At 42.5% G+C, this 23513-nt stretch overlaps 1 protein-coding gene across 2 annotated transcripts in view; it reads left to right on the top strand.

Moving 5' to 3' along the window:
- Positions 1-23513, top strand: part of srpra (SRP receptor subunit alpha) — a 141593-nt gene that overhangs the window by 45731 nt on the left and 72349 nt on the right. The window contains exons 5-7 of one of the 2 annotated variants that reach the window (XM_060924039.1): positions 11701-11848; positions 15053-15203; positions 18183-18301. In XM_060924039.1, the coding sequence (XP_060780022.1) occupies positions 11701-11848; positions 15053-15203; positions 18183-18301 (418 nt within the window). Of the gene's footprint in view, positions 1-11697; positions 11849-15052; positions 15204-18182; positions 18302-23513 lie in introns of both variants that reach the window. The other variant, XM_060924038.1, reaches the window with a different exon arrangement.

Raw genomic sequence — 23513 nt, 5'->3', positions numbered from 1 at the left:
CATTTTGTCAATTTCTGAGACATGGCATCCTAAGCTGTTTTATGAACCAAACTTAAGTTAGAAGTCCAGCATGTGCTCTCCTTGACACATGAACAAACCAACAGCCAAGAGTAAGTGGCTCTGTAGCTTATTTTCCATTCATTATGTTCAGCAAAACATGATAGCAAGGGCTGACAAAACAGAGTTGAATGGGGGGGGGAGGCAAGATCGTGGCCACACAGTGCGACTGTATGGCAGGCCTTGGAAGTAGCTGTTCTCCCATAGCATCGTTGGTGTGGGCTTTCGAAGCTGGAGTGAAACATGGGGATTCACCGACAGTTATGGTGATGATACACGGGGCAACTTTTTGGGCAATGTTGCCGAGCAATGTTGCTGGCAACGGGCAACTAGGTGAGACACAGGGCAACTTTTCAGGGCAACTAACAATGGGCAACAACGGTTAGCAACGGCAGTTTACAGTTAGCTAAAAAAAAAATCGACGTCTTAATTTTTGCTGTGACCATTTAATCAAGCTGTCTGTTGTTTTTTAGAGCTTTGGTGAGGTAAATTCCTTCATATAGAATATTAAAATAACTTACCGGCGTAAAAACAGATGAGGAGTCTCTCCATCTCTTCACTCCACTGACACTGAGCGGCCGCCATATTTGTTTGAAATTTCTGATCCAAACCTCACCGGAGGTCACATGACTCGATACTCGCGTTCTGATTGGCAACTTTTTGAGATAAGCCAGAGATTATCAAAACCATTCAGAAAGAAACAATCGCTACGTTCACACTGCAAGGCTTAATGCTCAATTCCGATTTTTTTGTGAAATCCGATTTTTTTGTGAGGTCGTTCACATTAACAAATATATGCGACTTGTATGTGATCCTCAGTATGAACGAAAAGCGACCTAAAAGTGTTCCGCATGCGCATTGCAGGATACGACGACGTCACACGCAGTGAGCATGGCCAGTGTTTACGGAAGTAAAACCGCCTGGTTGCGGTATGACCCATCCAATCTAGCTTGAATAGCTGTATCCCCCCAAATGGAAATCAGCTCCCTAACCTCTGCGTCCTTCCATTGAGAAGATTCAGAACCTTCACAGCCCGAAGCGTCCCTCGCATTGATGTCATGCGCCATGTTGTTGTAACTTTTTTTGAGAGACCCGCCGCCTACTTCAGCGCAGAATAGTGACGTTTGTGGCTTGTTGATGACGTGTAAGTCGGATGAATGTGACCTGGCGGTTCAGACTGAAGTCGCATATGAAAAGAGCGGATAGGAATTGGAATTAGGACCACATATCCAAACGGCCTGGGTCGGATTTGAAAAAATCGGCTCTGTGTCGTTCATATTGTCAATAAAAGATCAGATACAGGTCACATATGGGCGAAAAGATCGGATTTGAGTCACTTCAGCCTGCAGTGTGAACGTAGCCAATGTTGCCCAATCTCAATAGAAAAGAGTCAAAACGCAATTGCCCAGCAACATTGCTCGGCAACATTGCCCAAAAAGTTGCCCCGTGTATCATCACCATTACAGATAAAAAGGCGAACCGGGTTCATCCTACTGCTGTGAAAAGTCTCCTAACCCCGGATCAGAGAGATTTATTTTCTAAAGAAACGGCCAAATCAAGTTCCGAAGCCACAATCAGAAGTTCAAGACAAAGCTCCAGGGAGACGGTAATATCTTTTTTTTTTTTTTTCCCCCTCTATTTGAACGATTGGAACAACCAAAAACGGCACAAAAATGAACCGTGTTTAAGACGGCTTAAACCTTGCTTACAGGATAGACGGTGTCTTGTGTCCCAGGAGAAATGATCACATGATGCATGACGTCACACACAAGGGGTCTGTAGTCCAGCTCCTTCTCTTACCATGCCCAGTGTTTAAAAGATCCAAGGTCTCTACTTATCCAAAATATTGTGAAATAAATAGAGGAATATATGACATGGTGAAATTGGGGATATGTGCAGAATCCACCTGTTCTCTTCAGTAAACAGGGACAAATTGTAAGCACCAGAATTTAAGCCCAGTTAAATATCTTGGTAATGCTAGCCATGAGGGTAGCAACTCACTTGAAACCCCCCCCCAAATTTATACCCTGTCCACACTAGGGATTTTGTACCGATACGAAACTACTTTCGTACCGCAACACCTGTCCACACTAGCAACTATACCGGTACTGTAGCGGTATAACTGTATCGGTACGAAACCCACAAATGTATGGGTTTCGTACCGGTACAGTATCGGTACTGTAGCGCTTCGCTGTAGTGTGGACAGATGAAGCGGTTCTGTATCGATACAAATATAATGCGCATGCGCAAAGTCACACACCTCAATCGATGTCTTCGCTGAATAAAATAGTGAAGAACGGAGATTCGTTTTCTTTGTTTCTTTCTCAACTGCCTCGCGCGTTTTATACGATTCGGCTGAATAAATGACCACCAGAAATACAGACTGTACACTGACAACAAAAAGCGCGCACACGTTGTTTCATCCGCCGTATTCTCGGAAGGAAGTTACTCGGTAACCACGGAAACATTTCACGCACGCGCATTTCAACTACCGTGAAAGAAAACCGCAAACATTTCTCGCTAGTGTGGACAGATGCACTAAACTGTACCGGTATACTTTGTATCGATACAGTTATACCACTATCGTACCCAGGGCCGCTGACAGCTTTGGCTGGGCCTGGGACAAAATGCTCTGAATGGGCCCCCCCTAACAACCCCACCCCCCGGGCCAACCCACACATATCCACCTCTATTATCCCAGGCCAAGTTTACATTAGACCGTATCTGTCTCGTTTTCTTCGCGGATGCACTGTCCGTTTACATTAAACCGCCTGGAAATGCCGGGAAACGGGAATCCGCCAGGGTCCACGTATTCAATCCAGATCGTGTCTGGTCCGGTGCTGTGTAAACATTGAGAATACGCGGATACGCTGTGCTGAGCTCTAGCTGGCGTCGTCATTGGACAACGTCACTGTGACATCCACCTTCCTGATTCGCTGGCGTTGGTCATGTGACGCGACTGCTGAAAAACGGCGCGGACTTCCGCCTTGTATCACCTTTCATTAAAGAGTATAAAAGTATGAAAATACTGCAAATACTGATGCAAATACTGCCCATTGTGTAGTTATGATTGTCTTTAGGCTTGCCATCCTTCCACTTGCAAGTGGTAAGTGATATGCGCTGGGATCTCACACACAGCGGCTCAGTCCCGAATCACTGCTTGTTCACTTCACTCGCGCGCTCTGTGAGCTGCGCAGGGCCGGAGTGCGCACCCTCCAGAGGGCACTCGCTGTTCAGGGCGGAGTGATTTGGAGCGCAGGATGCCTGCGGAGCCGAGCGTATCCGTGTATTGGTGTTGCTGTGTGCACGCGAATCGTGTATTGGCGTTGCTGTGTGCACGCGAATCGTGTATTGGCGTTGCTGTGTGCACACTAATCGTTTTAAAAACATTAATCTGATGATCCGCTGATACGGTCTAATATAAACATGGGCCCAGTCTCTACTCACTCCAACCCTTAAATGACAGGTATTCAAAAACCATTCAACCGGTCAACAACCATTTCATTTTAGCATTTCAACATTTTTTTTTTTTTTACAGTTTTAACATTTTAACATTTCCTTAGTCTGCAACTATTCAGGTGCGAAATGCAATGCGCCAGACTTTTGTTGTGGCAAAGTCGTCAATAAGGTCATTGAAGTCCAGCTTTTTCGCAAGTTCGTGCTCTATAGAGAGCATTGCCAGCCCATTGAGCCTCTCCTGTGACATGTTTGAGCGCAGGTAGTTTTTTATAAGCTTCATTTTACTAAAACCAGCAACCTCACACACATTGTGATCCTGTGAAGTAATCCCCAATTTCACTGAATCTTTCCCCCCCGTACTGTAACGGAATAAGCAGTTACTGTTATTTTGTATCCTTTAACCGAACGCCATTAAATGTATTCCGTTACACCCCAAGCCTGCATGCGACAGCCCCCGCAATGCCTTCCTAAACTCGTGGATAGTCTACTATAATCACGCGATTGGGGTGCTCTTGAAGAAGCAGCGATGGACGGGGGATTTCAGGCAGGGCTGGGGGCGAACATGGTATACTGTGCGTGCGTACTGTCCAGCGTGAAAGCAGAGAAGAACACACCACTCGAGAAACGTCGGGATATGATTGCGGGCTAATGTGAATATTCTTAGCTTCAATCAGATATATGAAACACAATATTATTAAGCCGTTGTGGTTATGAAATGATTCAATGCCCTGTGCGTTTGATATGGTGTTCAGTGTGACTTGCTCTCCCCTCGTTTGTAACATGAATTGCGTGCCGCGGTTGGGGTTACTTTACAGGGCTGGAAAAAGTTGGCTGTGTCTTACCTGGCTCAGCTGCCCCACTGCCTTTGCTAGTACCTGCTGCATCATCCCAATCTTTTTTTTTTTTTTTTAAATATTTATGCAGTGAGCCCCCGAGTCTCTTGGTTTCTTCCTTTCTGTGCTCCTGACTTGTGCATGTTGGTAAATGTCACGCACGCTGATTGTCGAAGCGCTATGATCGAACGATGTCGTTTTTTTCCCCTTAAAGAGTCAGACCAAACCATTTTTGCATTAGGGGTGGTAGGGGGTTCTTGATGCCTTTTTCAAAGACAATAAAGGCAAAAGATCTAGAAATCATTTATTGAATGCAAATATAGCACATTTCTCCCCCAAATCAACACATTTTGAAATGAAATAAAATAATCGCAACTTCATGAGAGCCCAGTTCTGGGCCCTCCCCATTCCTGGGCCCGGGACAACATACCCGTTTGTCCCCCCCTGTCGGTGGGCCTGATCGTACCGGTATAAGTGTGAACACAGCTTCAAGGCCTCTGCATGCTCGTGCGACAAGGCTTTCGCAGATAGCTTTTCGCAGACAGTTGTAATTTATTGTTGAGCGGGGAGTAATAGGCGTGTGCGATGTTATTCACCGCCACAACGCAAGGGGGCGCGAAGTCGCTAGGAGTAGTTGGTGGGTGTGGTTAGTGGAGTGTTTATCCTCCGGTTACTTATAATGACTAGAACTTTTTTTTTTTATAATGACTAGAACTGGAGTCGTATAGATGTACGTACTTCCTCAATCAACCGCTCTTCATGCTGCTCCATCTTCGCTCGTGTTTTTAAAAATGGCGGTCGTGAAAACAAAACAAACCGGGAAAGTAGGGAAGCGGAAGTGCGTGTACAGTGGATGTAGAGTGGACCAATCAGAGCCCTCTTGTCTGCGAGGCTTCTGCGGTGGTCACAATTTTTGGGAGGTGCGCGCAGAGCGTCTGCGAAGGTGGGGGGGGGCTACGCAGACACTGTCTGCGACGCTATCTGCGAGGACTGGGTTGTCAGCATAAATTGGCCTTCAGTCTCTAATCTCACAAAATCGAGCAGAATCTGGGCCCATCAAAGTTATGAAAATGTTCACTATCCAAATAATTATGGCCCTTACTGTATATTGAAAAATGGAGAATAGCCAGACCCTTTCTTTAATGTGCACCGTTTTATACACTCTTGGGTCTGTATTGTGTTCATCTTCTATTGGAACTGTATAGAGTTTATCTTGTGTACGTTATCTCGCATAAGGGCGTGTATTAAGCAGGAGAGTTATAGAACATCAAATTTTTTTTTTCCTCAGCTTGATCAGTGTTCCTACGTAACTGCATGTTCCTAATGAAGGAAATGCGGTCTGTTATCCATGCATGCTGATAACTCTGCTGAGTAAAAACCGTTCTACAGACGGATCACAACTCGGCTGAAGTGTTTGGAGCAACAGATTAAAAGGATCATCGAGGCGCATCAAACTACCGTGAAGCACCTTTAATAACAAACTAATAACCGGAACTAGTGAATTGTACTTGGCCCAGGCTCCTGTCCACCCCGTCCTCAATTTCCGATTGATAACTATTTAGGCTCGATTTCTTCGGAAACCTGACACTGCTTTTTACCAGTTAACTATCCAATTACGGTGTGAAGCTAGTTAAGTCATGAGTTATTACGCTAAACATGCATGAAATGCCAACAACAGGATCTAATCTAATATATTAGGTCTGTGTAATTAACTTAAGCCTAGGTCACAACCGGACGTATGATTTTTTTTTTTTTGGCCATACGATTTTTGGCGTTTCCCAAATCGCTGCGTTTTTTTTTTGTTTGTTTGTTTGTTTGGTTTTTTTTGTTCGTGGAGAAAGACGCACGTTGGCCGTAAGTTTGTCTTGCAATCTGAAAAAAACGTAAGCGCCTGTAGAGTTTGTTTGACATGACAAAGAACCTCTGCGGCCAGTCTACCGCTCGAAAATCAGCACGTCACACGCGCGTCCTCCGTGCGTTTCTTGCGTTTTTTGCACGTAGACCGGCCGTAGGAGCACGTACGGCCGATTGTGACCGAGGCATTATCAGACTTAATATGCTAGATTGGTGAAGGTGTCCACTAGGGTTGTAACAATATGCGTATCGAAATCGCGATACGCAGAGCCACGATCCGTGTCGCGATACAAGAAGGCAGAATCGCGGTACACCCTTTCAAACTTCTCCTCAACCCAAAAACCGAGGCGCTTCCAAACTTCAATTTATGAATACTTTACTTTTTATTTAAATTACATTTTAAACTTACTTAAATTACTTTTTTTTATATCTATTAGTAAGTCGTTTTTTCGCCGACCTGCGACAATCTTCTGCGAGTCACGCAACGTCCACACTCGCCACTGGCAGAGCATTCATTTCTTTTAAGCGGTCGCCATTCTGGTTGCGACGCGGGGAGCGAATCTGTAAACAAGCAGCTCATTGGCTGGCTAGGTGTGCCACAAGCCAATCACAATCACTTGACCGGAAAGGCATGCAGTGTTGCCAGATTGGGCGGGTTTAGGTGCTTTTTGGCTGGTTTTGAACATATTTTGGGGTGGAAAACGTTAGCAATATCTGGCAACACTGAAGGCATGTCTGCTTGGGCGGAAGCCTTCTGCGGCAGTTACATTTTGACACGCGAGCAATGTTTCACCATAAAAATTCCATAATTTCCATCTGTTTTCCGCGATCACAGAAAATCATTGGCCCTATGAGAGTGAGACAGTGAGAGAGCCACCCCCCAAAAAAAAAAAAAATCTTAACGGATTTACACGATTTGGAAAAATGACTTTTTCAGAACCGAAAAAAACAGAGCTTCCGGCTCAACAGTATTTTGAGAAATAAAACAGTCTTTGGATATACATTTGTTCATTTTTGCATACATATTACTCATTCTCTGCAGTGGTCTGAATTATTTGTTATTAAATAGTTAATGTAAGTAAGTAAATGTTAAGTCAAATTTACTACTTTAAAAAAACATTTTTAAAAAAATCGTGGGTGTATCGAATCGTGGGTCAAAAATCGCGATACGAATCGAATCGTGAGTTGAGTGTATCGTTACAGCCCTAGTGTCCACTAACTCAACTGGCTAGTAAAGTCCGCTAGCATAAGTCACTTTAATATTTTGATTAATTATAATTGCAATCTTATAAATTTGGGGGGGGGACGACTTTTCATTGTATTTGGTCTCTGGGTGGCACAGTAGTGTAGTGGTTAGCACTGTTGCCTCACAGCAAGAAGGTTCCGGGTTCAAGCCCGGTGGCCGATTGGGGGCCTTTCTGTGTAGTTTGCATGTTCTGCCTGTGTCTGGGTGCTCCGGTTTCCCCCACAGTCCAAAGACATGCAGGTTAGGTTAACTGGTGGCTCTAAATTGACCGTAGGTGTGAATGGTTGGTTGTCTCAGTCAACCCTGCGATGATCTGGCGACTTGTCCAGGGTGTACCCCACCTCTCGCCTGTAATCAGCTGGGATAAGCTCCAGCTCGCCCACGACCCTGAATAAGATAAGTAGCGATGGATGGATGGGTTTGGTCTTGTAGAAGCACTAGAATCTTTTTGATTTTTATTTATTTATTTATTTATTTTGTTCGTACTTCATGCTTATAAACCATTAATGCAATCAGAAAAGGCTAAGTTTTTCCATAACCTGGCTGAGGGATTTTGTTTCAACATTTTGAGACTTAAAAAAAAAAAGCACAAAATGCGCAAATTTCAACTTAAAACTGAATAACTATTAGGGACATAATTAATTAGAAAAAAATTCTAATGAGCTGTTTTGACTTATTACTATTTAGCTTGTGCTAATAAGTTAGCCTTCCAGAATTTTTATTAGGCTTTTAATTTGTCACTTTTTGCACATTCCTCCTCCCCCCCTTATTTTATCTTGCAACCAAAAAGCAATATTAATGCCTGCCTGAACAAAATTTTAATGTCTTTAGTTTAAAGCTACTGCACAGATTACCCACAGTCCTTTTGTTAAAGGACCCATGGCATGGTGGTTTGTTGATGCTTTAAACGGGCTCGTGGAGGTTTCCGGATGTTATATCCGCAGCCTTTCTTGAAATGAACCCTTGGCACGTAAATATAGCCTCCTGGAAGAAAGCCCCATTTCAGCGCTTTTCCCAGTGCGTCGTTTTGCTAATGAGAAGCAGGAGGCGGGGAAGGGTAGAGGGTGGGGGCGGGCCATGGGGGGAGGGGCTTGACCAAGCTGCGGCCATGCTAGCTGTGTGAGAACAGTAGCAATGGCAATACTGATCTACATACTGACAGAAAATTATGGACGCACAAAAATAAATATGAGAAATACATAACATGAGAAGAAATGACCACTAATCAGGTTCCTTCACAAGTCTAAATAAGGGAGTGGGAAAATGTGTGGACAACACTAGTAGTATAGTATAGTAGTATAGTGTTTGCGTGCACACACATGGCCCTTTTCCACTACCCTTTATCAGCTCACTTCAGCCCGACACGGCTCGCGTTTCGACTACCTTAGAGCAGCACGACTCAGCTCGCTTCAGCCCTGCTCAGCACCCAAAACTCGCACGGTTTTGGAGTGGGGCTGAAACGAGCCAAACCGAGCCGAGTGGGGCTGGGGTGTGAGCAGACACTCCCCTGTGCACCGATTGGTGAGGAGGAGTGTCCTCACACGCCCACACATGCCCCGCGAGCACGCTGGGATCTGTAAACCCGGAAGAAGAAGAATTACGAACTAGACCGGACAATTCCCCAGGGGAAATTGTGAGAGGATGCAGTGTGCGAAGCAATTCGGTCACGCATGTTCGCTGGCCGTGAACGTGTGACCTGCAATGATGTTTCAATGCAATGATTGTGTGTGCTTGAGACAGCAGCCGTCATGAAGAAGAGCTATTCAAGAGTATAACCAAAGTGACTACAGGCGGAAATTAGCATGTACTGCTATAACCTGGGACAGACATCTGTCCTTACCACAAGGATAAGGTTTAATTTGTGCACTGTCCCTTTTAAAAATAAAATAAACTCTAAGAAGAGTGTTTGTAGTTTGTATGTACGAACAGAAGTGTTCCTAATAAAGTGGGCGGCTAAGGTGAAGTGTCATGCCGACTGAGGCTGTTTTTTTTTTTTTTCACAAAAAGAAGAAATTCACAAAATTCTTTCACAGTGAGCGCTAGAAGGGTCTCCTGAATAGACTGATGTAATTTTTTGTCTGTAGTGTTAAAAATGACGACACTAGAGCGAGTTAAAAATGAGTTTTTCTGTCCCGTTTATAATGGGTGTCAATGAGCTAAGACACACAAGGTCTTGAGTTTTCTGCTGTTTTTTACGAAGGACCAGGCCTCGAACAATGACAAATAACTCGACACCGAAAGCAGCTATTCACAAAATTCTTTCACAGTGAGCGCTAGAAGGGTCTCCTGAATAGACTGATGTAATTTTTTGTCTGTAGTGTTAAAAATGACGACACTAGAGCGATTTAAAAATGAGTGATTTTTCTGTCACGTTTATAATGAGTGTCAATGAGCTAAGACACACAAGGTCTTGAGTTTTCTGCTGTTTTTTACGAAGGACCAGGCCTCGAACAATGACAAATAACTCGACACCGAAAGCAGCTATTCACAAAATTCTTTCACAGTGAGCGCTAGAAGGGTCTCCTGAATAAACTGATGTAATTTTTTTGTCTGTAGTGTTAAAAATGAGGACACTAGAGCGAGTTAAAAATGAGTGACTTTTCTGTCCCGTTTATAATGGGTGTCAATGAAGCCTGTCGGCTGCCCTGTTCTCAGTTTGAGACTTCTCATTCAAAAACTGTAAATCCTATCGTTTAGGTAGACACATTGTGTGAATCAGGACAAGTTTTACTACTACTTTTGAGAAAATCATGTCTGTAGAGTGAAATTTGTGGCTGAAAACACAGTTTAAGCGAGAAAGTTTGAGCTTTTTTTTTCAAGCTGTCTACACTCTGAGTTAACGAGCTTCACTGGTGTGTAACGCAATAGACACCCATTCAAAAGCCGGATTTTCTCCCGGAACCCACATGGCGTTTGAGCTGGGACTGATCCGAAAGTGTAGAACCTAGCAGAAAAGTTGAATGCCAGATCCACAGAGGAGAAGTTTTCCTACATTTTAGAGTTAGAATCACGTCTCTAGGTGAAAGCATGCCAGAGCAGTGGATGTTTGAAAAAGTGCTTTTTTAAAATTAATTCCATAGAAATGAATGGGGTTTTTTTCGACGATTTTTTCGCGACTACGTCCACTGCTGTCGGACCGCCCCCAGGACTGCCCCTGACTGTATGTAAGCATAGTGTGGTAAAGAAAAGTCTTTTCACTGTCTCACTCTTCAAAACGTGGGCAATTTAGTCTCTCAAGTGTTGAAAGTAAACAATGAAAAGATCAAAACGATCTTTGGTTCTAGGAAAGAAGGTGGTGATGTAACGAGCGCGATGCCGAATATGCCTGCCATAACGTCAGTTCGCGATTTTGGCTGCAAGTATCTGACTGTGGAATTAGAAGAGGATGGTGCCGCAGGGAGTCCTATCGAATCAAGTAGCACGAACGTATCAGCCTTCAATGTGCATATTGTGTGTATAAAGTGTGTCTCTTGAATTTAAATTATTTTATCATCTTAATCAGACATTGAAATTTTGCCATGCAAAAAAAAAATTGGAAAAGGACACTTTTTTTTTTTTTTTTTTTTTTTTAAATTTCGACCGACATCAAAAATATGTTGAAAAAATCCGTGAACCTAAAGATGACAAATGGGTGGCCTAAAGGAGCCCCAAGCAAGTATTGCGTGTACAAGTGAAGATGCTTTTAAGAAGTGGGACATTTGTCTTCTAAATCATTTTTTGATTGCTCTTAGGAAATATTCAAATTTGAGATACTGGATTTCTGATTTTCATGAGCTATAAGCCATCAAAATAATAAAAATAAATTCACAGTATTCTCATTTTTGTTGATGCACTTGTAGTATTCCTAATGAAGTGCTCTGTGAGTGTTTGTCACCCTTTTGGAATTGTTCAGACTTGTAGGGGTTCAAATACGCAGTGCAGAAACCCTATTGTAATTCTCAAGATTTTTAGGGGTCCAAGCACTGAAGTTGCTGGAACATTATTGTAATTAAGATTTTTTTTTTATTTTTTCTTTGTGAATATATGCAAATCAAAATATGTTCAGAAAGTAAATGTTTTACTAATGTTTTTTACAAAATGATTCATCATAAATATCTTAGGAGTGCTTTATTATTTTTTATTTATTTATTTATTTGCCATATTGTTTTGCTCTCAGACATTGCCTGTCTAATACTAGGCTTATGGAAGCAAAATTATGGTCTCATGATAACCCTAGACCAGAGTGTCATGGCTCATCTTGACAATCAGCAGGAGGAGGGGAACAAGTCGAGCCTTTTCAGGCTGGCTCCAAGAAGGCAGTAGAGAAGAATAATCAGGGCCTGAGCCAGGAGGAGATCATTCAGAAGAACCTTGCTGAATTCATCCGCAAGCAAGCATGTGGACGAACGGAGAAGTCCAAGTATGTAATTATTAATGATTATATTAACAAGCAAGTAAGAAGACTAATAAACTTTATTAAAGCATACGTTCATGGAGGATAAAAGTTGTACCCTCCTACAATTGTTTTTCTTTATCAGGGCCTAAATTACAATTGTGTGGCTCTCACTAACTAATACAACCCCGATTCCAAAAAAGTTGGGACAAAGTACAAATTGTAAATAAAAACGGAATGCAATGATGTGGAAGTTTCAAAATTCCATATTTTATTCAGAATAGAACATAGATGACTTATCAAATGTTTAAACTGAGAAAATGTATCATTTAAAGAGAAAAATTAGGTGATTTTAAATTGCATGACAACACCACATCTCAAAGTTGGGACAAGGCCATGTTTACCACTGTGAGACATCCCCTTTTCTCTTTACAACAGTCTGTAAACGTCTGGGGACTGAGGAGACAAGTTGCTCAAGTTTAGGGATAGGAATGTTAACCCATTCTTGTCTAATGTAGGATTCTAGTTGCTCAACTGTCTTAGGTCTTTTTTGTCGTATCTTCCGTTTTATGATGCGCCAAATGTTTTCTATGGGTGAAAGATCTGGACTGCAGGCTGGCCAGTTCAGTACCCGGACCCTTCTTCTATGCAGCCATGATGCTGTAATTGATGCAGTATGTGGTTTGGCATTGTCATGTTGGAAAATGCAAGGTCTTCCCTGAAAGAGACGTCGTCTGGATGGGAGCATATGTTGCTCTAGAACCTGGATATACCTTTCAGCATTGATGGTGTCTTTCCAGATGTGTAAGCTGCCCATGCCACACGCACTAATGCAACCCCATACCATCAGAGATGCAGGCTTCTGAACTGAGCGCTGATAACAACTTGGATCGTCCTTCTCCTCTTTAGTCTGAATGACACAGCATCCCTGATTTCCATAAAGAACTTCAAATTTTGATTTGTCTGACCACAGAACAGTTTTCCACTTTGCCACAGTCCATTTTAAATGAGCCTTGGCCCAGAGAAGACGTCTGCGCTTCTGGATCATGTTTAGATACGGCTTCTTCTTTGAACTATAGAGTTTTAGCTGGCAGCGGCGGATGGCACGGTGAATTGTGTTCACAGATAATGTTCTCTGGAAATATTCCTGAGCCCATTTTGTGATTTCCAATACAGAAGCATGCCTGTATGTGATGCAGTGCCGTCTAAGGGCCCGAAGATCACGGGCACCCAGTATGGTTTTCCGGCCTTGAGCCTTACGCACAGAGATTCTTCCAGATTCTCTGAATCTTTTGATGATATTATGCACTGTAGATGATATGTTCAAACTCTTTGCAATTTTACACTGTCGAACTCCTTTCTGATATTGCTCCACTATTTGTCGGTGCAGAATTAGGGGGATTGGTGATCCTCTTCCCATCTTTACTTCTGAGAGCCGCTGCCACTCCAAGATGCTCTTTTTATACCCAGTCATGTTAATGACCTATTGCCAGTTGACCTAATGAGTTGCAATTTGGTCCTCCAGCTGTTCCTTTTTTTTGTACCTTTAACTTTTCCAGCCTCTTATTGCCCCTGTCCCAACTTTTTTGAGATGTGTTGCTGTCATGAAATTTCAAAATGTCTCACTTTCAACATTTGATATGTTGTCTATGTTCTATTGTGAATACAATCAGTTTTTGAGATTTGTAAATTATTGCATTCCGTTTTTATTTACAATTTGTACTTCGTCCCAACTTTTTTGGAATCGGGGTTGTATAATCCTTAAGGCCAGATGGCGTCGCAGATGGCGTCTGCGAAGCCCCCCCCTCCCCGCAGACGCTCTGCGCGCACCTCCCAAAAATTGTGACCACCGCAGACAGCCTCGCAGACAAGAGGGCTCTGATTGGTCCACTCTACATCTGCTGTACATGCACTTCCGCTTCCCTACTTTCCCGGTTTGGTTTGTTTTCACGACCGGCATTTTTAAAAACATGAGCGAAGATGGAGCAGCACGAAGAGCGGTTGATCGAGGAAGTGAGGAAGTACGTACATCTATACGACTCCAGTTCTAGTCATTATAAGTAACCGGAGGATAAACACTCCACTAACCATACCCACCAACTACTCCTCACGATTTCACGACTTCGCGCCCCCTTGCGTTGTGCCGGTGAATAACATCGCGCACGCCTATTACTCTCCGCTCAACGATAAATTACAACCGTCTGCGAAAAGCTATCTGCGAAAGCCTTGTCGCAAGAGCATGCAGAGGCCTTTAGGTGACAACAGAAAAACATAATAGATTTCAAGGTTCTGTTTTTCCCAGCCCAGTACAGCAAGCCAACATTCAGAAACCTAGTGGGGGGGAAGAAATGTGTGTGAGACATAAAAAATTTTGGTTTCATGAGTCCAAAGGAGATTGTTCCAGAATGTTTGTGGTGTAGATGCAATCTTGCAAACCTAAGTTATGCTACCATAAACTTGTTAAAGGGCTCTTAGACACCCTTCTTTGACAGCCATACTTGTGCAGTATTTTTCTAATTGTGCGGTCATGAACATAAACGTTTAACGTGCTTACAGCAGCCTGTAGTTCCTGTTTTTTCTTTACATTTGAGTAATATCTTTACTGGATTTGTTGGAACGCACGCTCCTGGGACGATTGGCAACTGTCTTAAAGATTCCCCATTTGTAAACAGTCCTCGTCACTGTAGAATGGGGAATTTGGAGATGATCTTATAAACCTTTCCAGATTGATGACCGCAGTAGTTGCTTCTCGGTGTTCATGACCTGCTGCCCTTTCTTCTTGGCACGATTATAGACACGTACCCCATTGACCCAGAACACTAAACTGCCAAGAGTCCTGCTTTTATAGAAGTACTCGCATTTCTTGATTTCACTTTACTTGATGAATGTGTTTCAGTAGTAACGCCTGGCTGCTAATTACTCTTTATGATTGCGGAAATGGGAAGGTGGTGGTGAGTTGAAAACGATACAATTGCTATTGAGGCCCGGATAAATGAAAGCCCATTGAAAGAGGGTGTACTTTTTCCCATGAATGTATATGGAGGTTAAAATACAGTAACATGGAATTAATTGTAGATTGAAACGAACCTTTAGCGAAGTCGAACAAGATCAAGGGTCAACATTAACATAAGTAAATGAAATGTGTACCAAGGTGCAATTTTTTATATATAAATATAAAAAAAACACACTAATGTGGTACAATAACTGCTCTCTACATGTTATTTGTGACAGTAAATCACCAAAGCCCCAGAAGCCAAAGGGGAAGGAGAAAAGAGTTTGGGATATGGGTGGTACAAGCACCAAAGACCTAGACTACAGTGGAAGCAATAACAAGAGTTCCTTTAATAACCAAGGGCAAGATGACGAGTTCCCAGCTGAAACAGTAGGTATCAAGTCAAAATTTGTCAAATATATACAGTTAGGTCCATATAAATTTGGACACTGACACAAATTTTTTTTTACCTGTTTACTGAAACATATTCAAGTTATAGTTATATAATGGGCATGGACATAAAGTCCAGACTTTCAGCTTTCATTTGAGGGTATCCACATTAAAATTGGATGAAGGGTTTAGGAGTTTCAGCTCCTTAACATGTGCCACCCTGTTTTAAAAGGGACCAAAAGTAATTGGACAATTGACTCAAAGGCTATTTCATGGGCAGGTGTGGGCAATTCCTTCGTTATGTCATTCTCAATTAAGCAGATAAAAGGCCTGGAGTTGATTTGAGGTGTGGTGCTTGCATTTGGAAGATTTTGCTGTGAAGAAAACATGCGGTCAAAGGAGCTCTCCATGCAGGTGAAACAAGCCATCCTTAAGCTGCGAAAACAGAAAAAACCCATCTGAGAAATTGCTACAATATTAGGAGTGGCAAAATCTACAGTTTGGTACATCCTGAGAAAGAAAGAAAGCACTGGTGAACTCAATGCAAAAAGACCTGGACACTCACAGAAAACAACAGTGGTGGATGATCGCAGAATAATTTCCATGGTGAAGAGAAACCCCTTCACAACAGCCAACCAAGTGAACAACACTCTCCAGGAGGTAGGCGTATCAATATCCAAATCTACCATAAAGAGAAGACTGCATGAAAGTAAATACAGAGGGTTCACTGCACGGTACAATCCACTCATAAGCCTCAAGAATAAAAAGGCTAGATTGGACTTTGCTAAAAAAACATCGAAAAAAGCCAGCACAGTTCTGGAAGAACATTCTTTGGACAGATGAAACCAAGATCAACCTCTACCAGAATGATGGAAAGAAAAAAGTATGGCGAAGGCGTGGTACAGCTCATGATCCAAAGCATACCACATCATCTGTAAAACACGGCGGAGGCAGTGTGATGGCTTGGGCATGCATGGCTGCTAGTGGCACTGGGTCACTAGTGTTTATTGATGATGTGACACAGGACAGAAGCAGCCGGATGAATTCTGAGGTATTCAGAGACATACTGTGTGCTCAAATCCAGCCAAATGCAGCCAAACTGATTGGTTGGCGTTTCATAATACAGATGGACAATGACCCAAAACATAAAGCCAAAGCAACCCAGGAGTTTATTAAAGCAAAGAAGTGGAATATTCTTGAATGGCCAAGTTAGTTACCTGATCTCAACCCAATTGAGCATGCATTTCACTTGTTAAAGGTCCCATGGCATTGTTTTTTCATTAATTGTGCAGTGGTCTCTAGTATGAATGAATGCCCTGTGAGCCGGTTTTGGTGAAAAAAAAAATGCTGTGGTTCTCCTGTTTCCGGCTGTTCTAGTTTGGTGGAGGAGCGGGTGGCGGGAGAGCGACAGGATTTCAGCTCTTATCATTAATATTCATGACATGTAAACGTGTTACCTCTGATTGTCTAACAGCACTGTGACGCTACCTCCAGTGGGTCAGAACAAGCGGATGTGGGTGTCTTACTATGGCGAGAGAGAAGGAACAAACCGCAAAGGGAAAAATACCGCGCGCTGACGTCATTAAGGTGCGACGCGAGGAAATAAAATAAATTCAACAAATGTTTGTGTTTTTACTGAACAAACAAACAAATAAAATGAACGAGTGACTTAAAAAAAAGAATGTGGGTGTCTTTGTAAAAACTGTTTTGATTGGCTATTATAACAGAGCATGCTACATGCTTTTTGGTTTTGTAGCGCAGAGTACCTGGCTAACTGCAGGAAGCGGTTAGCTGCACAGCTAATGTAGCCATTGCAAGGCTAACGCACCGATTTTAAAACACGGCAAAACGACTTAACAGTTATACACTTACTTGTTCGCTGTTTGTGGCTGATGCGGCAGGGATGTTTGGTACGGACCCAGGCTTCAGTGACAGTTGATGTGCAAAACCTGCCCTGTACTGTCCCAAGTTGTGGAAACATTCCTCAGGAAAATGCTTCCGACAAACATACACCGTCTTAGGTAGACTCGACGGCGTATTATTGGAGTAAATAAAATTAAGCCACTGCGTCTACAGGGGCTCTCCCGTCGGCAGTAAAAACAGACTCCTTTCTGTGTTGTCACATCCATGTACAGCGCAATTTCCATGTTTGGTGGCAACTTTTGAGCTGGGTGGGCAATCCATACAGTGGGTGGGAATCCAGAGGGGGGGGCATGGGGATCATCTCCCTTGCTGACGTATTAAAGGGAAGAGCCCATCAACGCGCCATTTTGACGCGCCATTCTCAAATGTTGACAAAGGGTGGGCATAGTTTGGTTTACACATTATGAAATTTCTAGCCACTGGGGTGACTTAAGGTCAGAGGAACTCATTTTAACGTTAAAAAACCTCAGAAAGTGAAAATTTCATGCCATGGGACCTTTAAAGACTAAACTTCAGACAGAAAGGCCCACAAACAAACAGCAACTGAAAACCGCTGCAGTAAAGGCCTGGCAGAGCATTAAAAAGGAGGAAACGCAGCGTCTGGTGATGTCCATGAGTTCAAGACTTCAGGCAATCATTGCCAACAAAGGGTTTTCAACAAAGTATTAGAAATGAACATTTTATTTACAATTATTTAATTTGTCCAATTACTTTTGAGCCCCTGAAATGAAGGGATTGTGTTTAAAAAAAAAAAATGCTTTAGTTCCTCACATTTTTATGCAATCATTTTGTTCAACCCACTGAATTAAAGCTGAAAATCTGAACTTCAACTGCATCTGAATTGTTTAACCACAATGAATTGTGAACAAATCTACAGAACCAAAATTAGAAAAATGTTCTCTGTCCAAATATTTATGGACCCAACTGTACCTCAACCATTTTATCAGCTGCCTATACCATTTTTAGGTGCACTTTGTAGGTGAAAAACGCTTGACTTTTAGTTTTTGTCAAGCGCAATTTGTATTTTTCATAGTCTTTTGACCTTTATTCGCTCAGCAAATAAAGGTGGGCTCTATGAAGGGAGACCTGCAAGATGTGGACTGCGAGTCTTCTGAGGATATGGATGAGGAAGAGGAGGAACCAAAGGAGATGTTGGTGTCTGTCAGCAGAAAGGGGTGAGGCTTTTAAAATATTGCCAGTGTTGAGGTTAGGGATGGAAATTGAGAACTGGTTCCAGGTCGTCACGTCCATCGGAAATGTATGCCTTTTGAGGTCATCAATGCTGGCATGTTTTTCTGCCAACTTAAGTCTGTGTTATCACATCTGTATCATATTGTAAGGAGATGAGATTTTCTTAACCCTCCGGGGTCGAGAGCTTCACCGGCAAAGCTCGGCAGGTTTAGAATGAGCAGGTCATGTATTTAGATTAATATCTTCAAGTTTTTAATTCATACAAGCTTGAAAACCATATTGAGACACTTTTTTTTTTTTTTTTTTTTTTATATATATATACTCTTTCCTCTGTGCCCACTGCCACATAAAACTCGTCACCTTACTGATGCCTCTTTTCCACCAAAGCAGTTCCAGGGCTGGTTCGGGGCCAGTGCTTAGTTTGGAACCGGGTTTTCTGTTTCCACTGACAAAGAACTGGCTCTGTATGGAAGCAATTTTGTGCCAAAATGTTCATACAATACTTTTGAAATATCAAACAAAAACAACAAATCAAAATACAAAAAAAAGAACAAAAAGTCTTTTTTTTTTTTTTTTTTTTTTTTAGACTGGCAAACAAATTATTCGTGTAATCGTGCAAAATATCAGTCTATGACTCTTCAGAAACCTTTTATTTTTGTTCCGCGTCTTTCTCAGTTTTGTTTGACGTAATTTATTTTGGTTGCGATTCCAGCTTTCTCGTTTGCGCTCCCTGACTTTTTGCTGGCAGTTTTGGCACAAACTTCACGTGTGGGTGGGCTGTCCAGGAATGCATTCCCATTGGGTAACTTGTGTTTGACTGACAGCTACGCTCAGCCATTCCCTACTCGGATTTTAGCGGACTGTTTGACGAGTGACCGATCCATTGACGGTAAACAAGGATCGAGTGGACTTCAGTGGCGACTATGATACTGAATTAATTCAACAAAGTGTAAGTGCGGGACAGATGTGTTGCAGTAGTGCACATTATGCAGGCGTGTTTAACGTTAGCAAGACAGCTATTATATTGGGTAGTGGAGCTAAGGCTAACATTAGACTTGCCACGAAACACCTGCATAATGTGTACTACTGCAGCACATTTATCCCGTACTTACACTTTGTTGAATTAATTCAGTATCATAGTCGCCACTGAAGTCCACTCGATCCTTGTTTACCGTCAATGGATCGGTCACTCGTCAAACAGTCCGCCAGAATCCGAGTAGGAAATGGCTGAGCGTAGCTGTCAGTCAAACACAAGTTAGCCAATGGGAATGCATTCCTGGACAGCCCGCCCACACGTGAAGTTTGTGTCAAAACTGCAAGCAAAAAGTCAGGGAGCGCAAACGAGAAAGCTGGAATCGCAACCAAAATAAATTACGTCAAGCAAAACTGAGAAAGACGCGGAACAAAAATAAAAGGTTTCTGAAGAGTAATAGACTGATATTTTGCACGATTACACGAATAATTTGTTTGCCAGTCTAAAAAAAATTGACTTCTTGTTCTTTTTTTTGTATTTTGATTTGTTTTTGTTTGATATTTCAAAAGTATTGTATGAACATTTTGGCACAAAATTGATTCCATAGCTCTGGGGCCAGAAAAACTGGTTCCAGGCTAGCACCAACTCTCTGCTGGGCCAGAAGAAAGAACCGCTTACGTCAGCGGGGGGGGCCCAGGTTGTTAAGACCAACAACAATAAGACCACGAAAGATCACCATTTTTAAGCGACGAGAAGCAGCAGCTGTACAAACGCGAAGTCATCCATTATTGTTGTTGCTGTTGCTGCTTCCGTGTTTTTGCTTCGATATTCGCGCCAAGGTTTATGCAAACGTAGCGACGTAACTGACGTATACAGCGACGTAATGACGTGGCTTCCCTTAGCACCGCGAGCTATGGAAAAGCAAACTGGTTCTCAGCTGGTTCGCAAGTTGAACGAGTTGTGAACCAGCGCCAGCCCCGAACCAGCTCTGGAACTGATTTGATGGAAAAGGGGTATTAGTCACACCGGAGTCAGAGCGCTGAGTGCTCACTTACACATTCGTAAAAGACTATTCACATGGTAACAGCATGATGATCACGTTCACGCTATTGGTTTCTCTTTTGCGGTGGGAACCCCCACCATAAACAGGATAAAATATCAGCCATAGTTTAGGCCACCTGTTTGGAGGCAAAACTTGTTGCGCGATGGCACGTAGATTTGATGCTCAGTAGGCGATTCGGATAATTCAGGACAGCAATTCAATTCATGATTTCAATTCATCATTCAGGACAGCACTTCAGTTTCAGTTTGTTGATTTCTAAATGATTTTTCCTATGCATAGGAAGGTAAAGTTTGGTGTTCCACAAGGTTTTGTCTTTGGCCCACTGCCTTTTTTTTTTTTTTTTCTTCTTTATATATGTTACTTCTGGGTGATGATTATTCATAAGCATGGTATTTGCTTCTACTGTTATGCTGACAACACACATTTTGTATGTTTCTGCAAACCCAGATGAGACACCAGCTTAATAAAACTGAGGAACGTGTAAAGGACATTAGACACTGGATGTTTGTTTATTAACGTCCTTCTGCTTAACTCCAACAAGACAGACATGCTTGTACTCAGACCACATGCAGCTAGAAGTAGGTTTTCTGATTGCATAGGCCATCCAAGGTTACTTTGTTTCTTCACGTGCAGCAGAAAAAGTCCTCGGTGCGATCATTGACTCCAGTCTTTCATTTAAAACTCATATCAGTAATATTACAAGGATGGCTTCCTTTCATCTCAGAAATATTGCCAAGGAAAGAAATGTCACCTGAGCTCAATTTCGAGTGTCTTGGTCAAGGGTCCGAGTCAGTGACTTTATATATACGTGTAGATGTAGCTGGTGTAAAAAAAAAAAATGAAGCCAAAATGTTTGCGGTTCTCTCCTAGCTGACCGCAGTGCAGTTTTTAACCATGCCCGTTAAAACATGTCAGTGAGTGGGGAAAATAAAGACAAACTTGCACTTTAATTTACATTAGGGGTGTTCACACGGCGACTTTTACTCCGGTGTAGCACCGGGGCTGCCCTGGTAGAGTGTTCACACGGTACAAAGTTATACCGGTGTAGCCCCTGAAAGCTGCTTAAACCGGTGCAAATCTAACCCTGCTCGGGAGGTAGTTTAAGAAATTTACTCCGGAGTAAATGCTAGTTTGCGGGGCAGCACCGATATAAAATGGGACGTCTGAACGCTACAGGGGTAGACTCGCTACGCATGAGGAGAGTTGATTACACACGGGCATTGCATAATTTGCATCCTGGTATTTTGCGCTTCCAAAATGGCGAATATCAACAACAACAACAGGACTGCGTGTCTTCCAGTGTTGCCAGATTGGGCGGTTTTAAGTGCATTTTGGCAGATTTGAACATATTTTGGGCTGGAAAACGTCAGCAGTATCTGGCAACACTGGTGTCTTCATCCACGTTGTTTTCCCGGCGCTTGGTGATGCCATGACAACCGGGAAAAGGAAGTACATTTTCACGCATGCGCATATTTCATTTCCGCATTCTTACTATCGTATAGCACGGTCGCAAAAACTGCCGTGTGAACGCCAGTGGGGCTGCACCGGTGCTAACACGCTTCTCTCTAGTAAGCAGGTTTGTGACGTGTGAACGCTCCACAAAATTTACACCGGTGTAAGATATATCGCAACAAAATACATCGGTGCAGCATCGGTGCAAATATGTGCCGTGTGAACACCCCTATTGCCAAATATTTGTGGGAATAGTGTTAGTTCAAAAGTTTACTTGACCTTTTTATCTCTCTTCCAGTGTTTTTCCTTATGATAAATGCTTTTTATAGGAGTTCTTTGGTGATTAAAAGCAAGTGGTTGATGAGGTGATTGGCAGTTTTGGGCATGATGAGCATGAATGCACCTCAAAGCCATGTCTTGAAGTTATTGAAGTGAATATTAAAATCAACAACTAAGGCTTTCTTGAAGGAAATAATCAGGTCTGAGATGAAATCCAAAAATTCAGAAAGAAACTCGGAATATGGCCCCGGGGGCCCGTAAATAAGAAGTAATGGAATTGAGGAGTTTTTTGTGGCGACACACATTCATATGAAGAACTTCAAACATATTGAATTTATGTCCCGGTTTTTGTGTCACGCCTAGGTAATTATGAATAACCGTGACGCCACTTCCTCTGCCAGTTAGACGAGGCTAGTGTATACAATTGTATCCAGGAGGACTAGCTTCATTTAATGCTACATACTCAATTGGTTTAATCCATGTTTCTGTTGAGCACAATACATTAAACTCCTGATCAGTAAGAAGTTCGTTAATACTTGGCATTTTAGACGCAAGACATTTAATATTCAATAGTCCTACCTTTTAGATCAAAGGCGTTGGCAGTGGCTGTACAGTCAGTATGATCTAATTTTATATTACTTAGTTTAATAGAACAAACTCTGAGTATTGCGCTTTTTTTTTTTTTTGTATTGCTCAGGAAACAGACACAGCTTCTATTGACCCTTCCCACTCACGTGACCTTCGTAAACGCGACCGCCATTTTGGACATGAAGTGGACTTCGGTTTGAATGCGAGGAAGATGACTGCTTAGACTGCAACAATAATACCTAACACACATTTAAGTATCTGTCGTAAAGACGTGAAACTCGTCGAGTGACGAGTGTGTTCATTGATAAGCTAACAATCTAAAAGTAGACATGCCATCACACTGCCCTGGCGCTGTGTACAGTTTCCCTTCTATGGTTTGTGCACTCACTATTTGCCATTACTTTCTCTAACCGTTGTTACAGATTACAGGGAACGGCCTGGATTTAAGAGACAAATACATGCTCCTATTGTTTTGAACACTTATTTGTAGGACATTACCTCTGATCTGTCCTACAGTCTACCAACAGCAAAGGAACACAGCGTTAGCTAATGTCGTTAGCTAATAGCTACTACAGAAGAACAAAGAGGTTACAATGGGTTATTTTAACCTATTTGGTTACACACTCGCCGCCACAAAATGTTAACAGCAATGTAATGCCTTTTCTGGCTAATTTTATTCGTCTTGCCTCCAACAAAGTGGTCACTACACAAGCGTTGGTATGCCGAGGGCTGCCAATCTTTCCTGTTAATGGCCGCTATCCATCTTCTCCGTCGGTCAGCATCTGTGGGGATCCGATAAAATGATAAATCTTGCCTTGTGTGTTGATGGTTACTACATCCA

Source organism: Neoarius graeffei, chromosome 6 (genome assembly GCF_027579695.1).
Source record: "Neoarius graeffei isolate fNeoGra1 chromosome 6, fNeoGra1.pri, whole genome shotgun sequence".
Lineage (NCBI taxonomy): Eukaryota > Metazoa > Chordata > Actinopteri > Siluriformes > Ariidae > Neoarius > Neoarius graeffei.
Note: the sequence above shows the minus strand (reverse complement) of the source record. Positions and strands in the feature narration are given on the sequence as shown.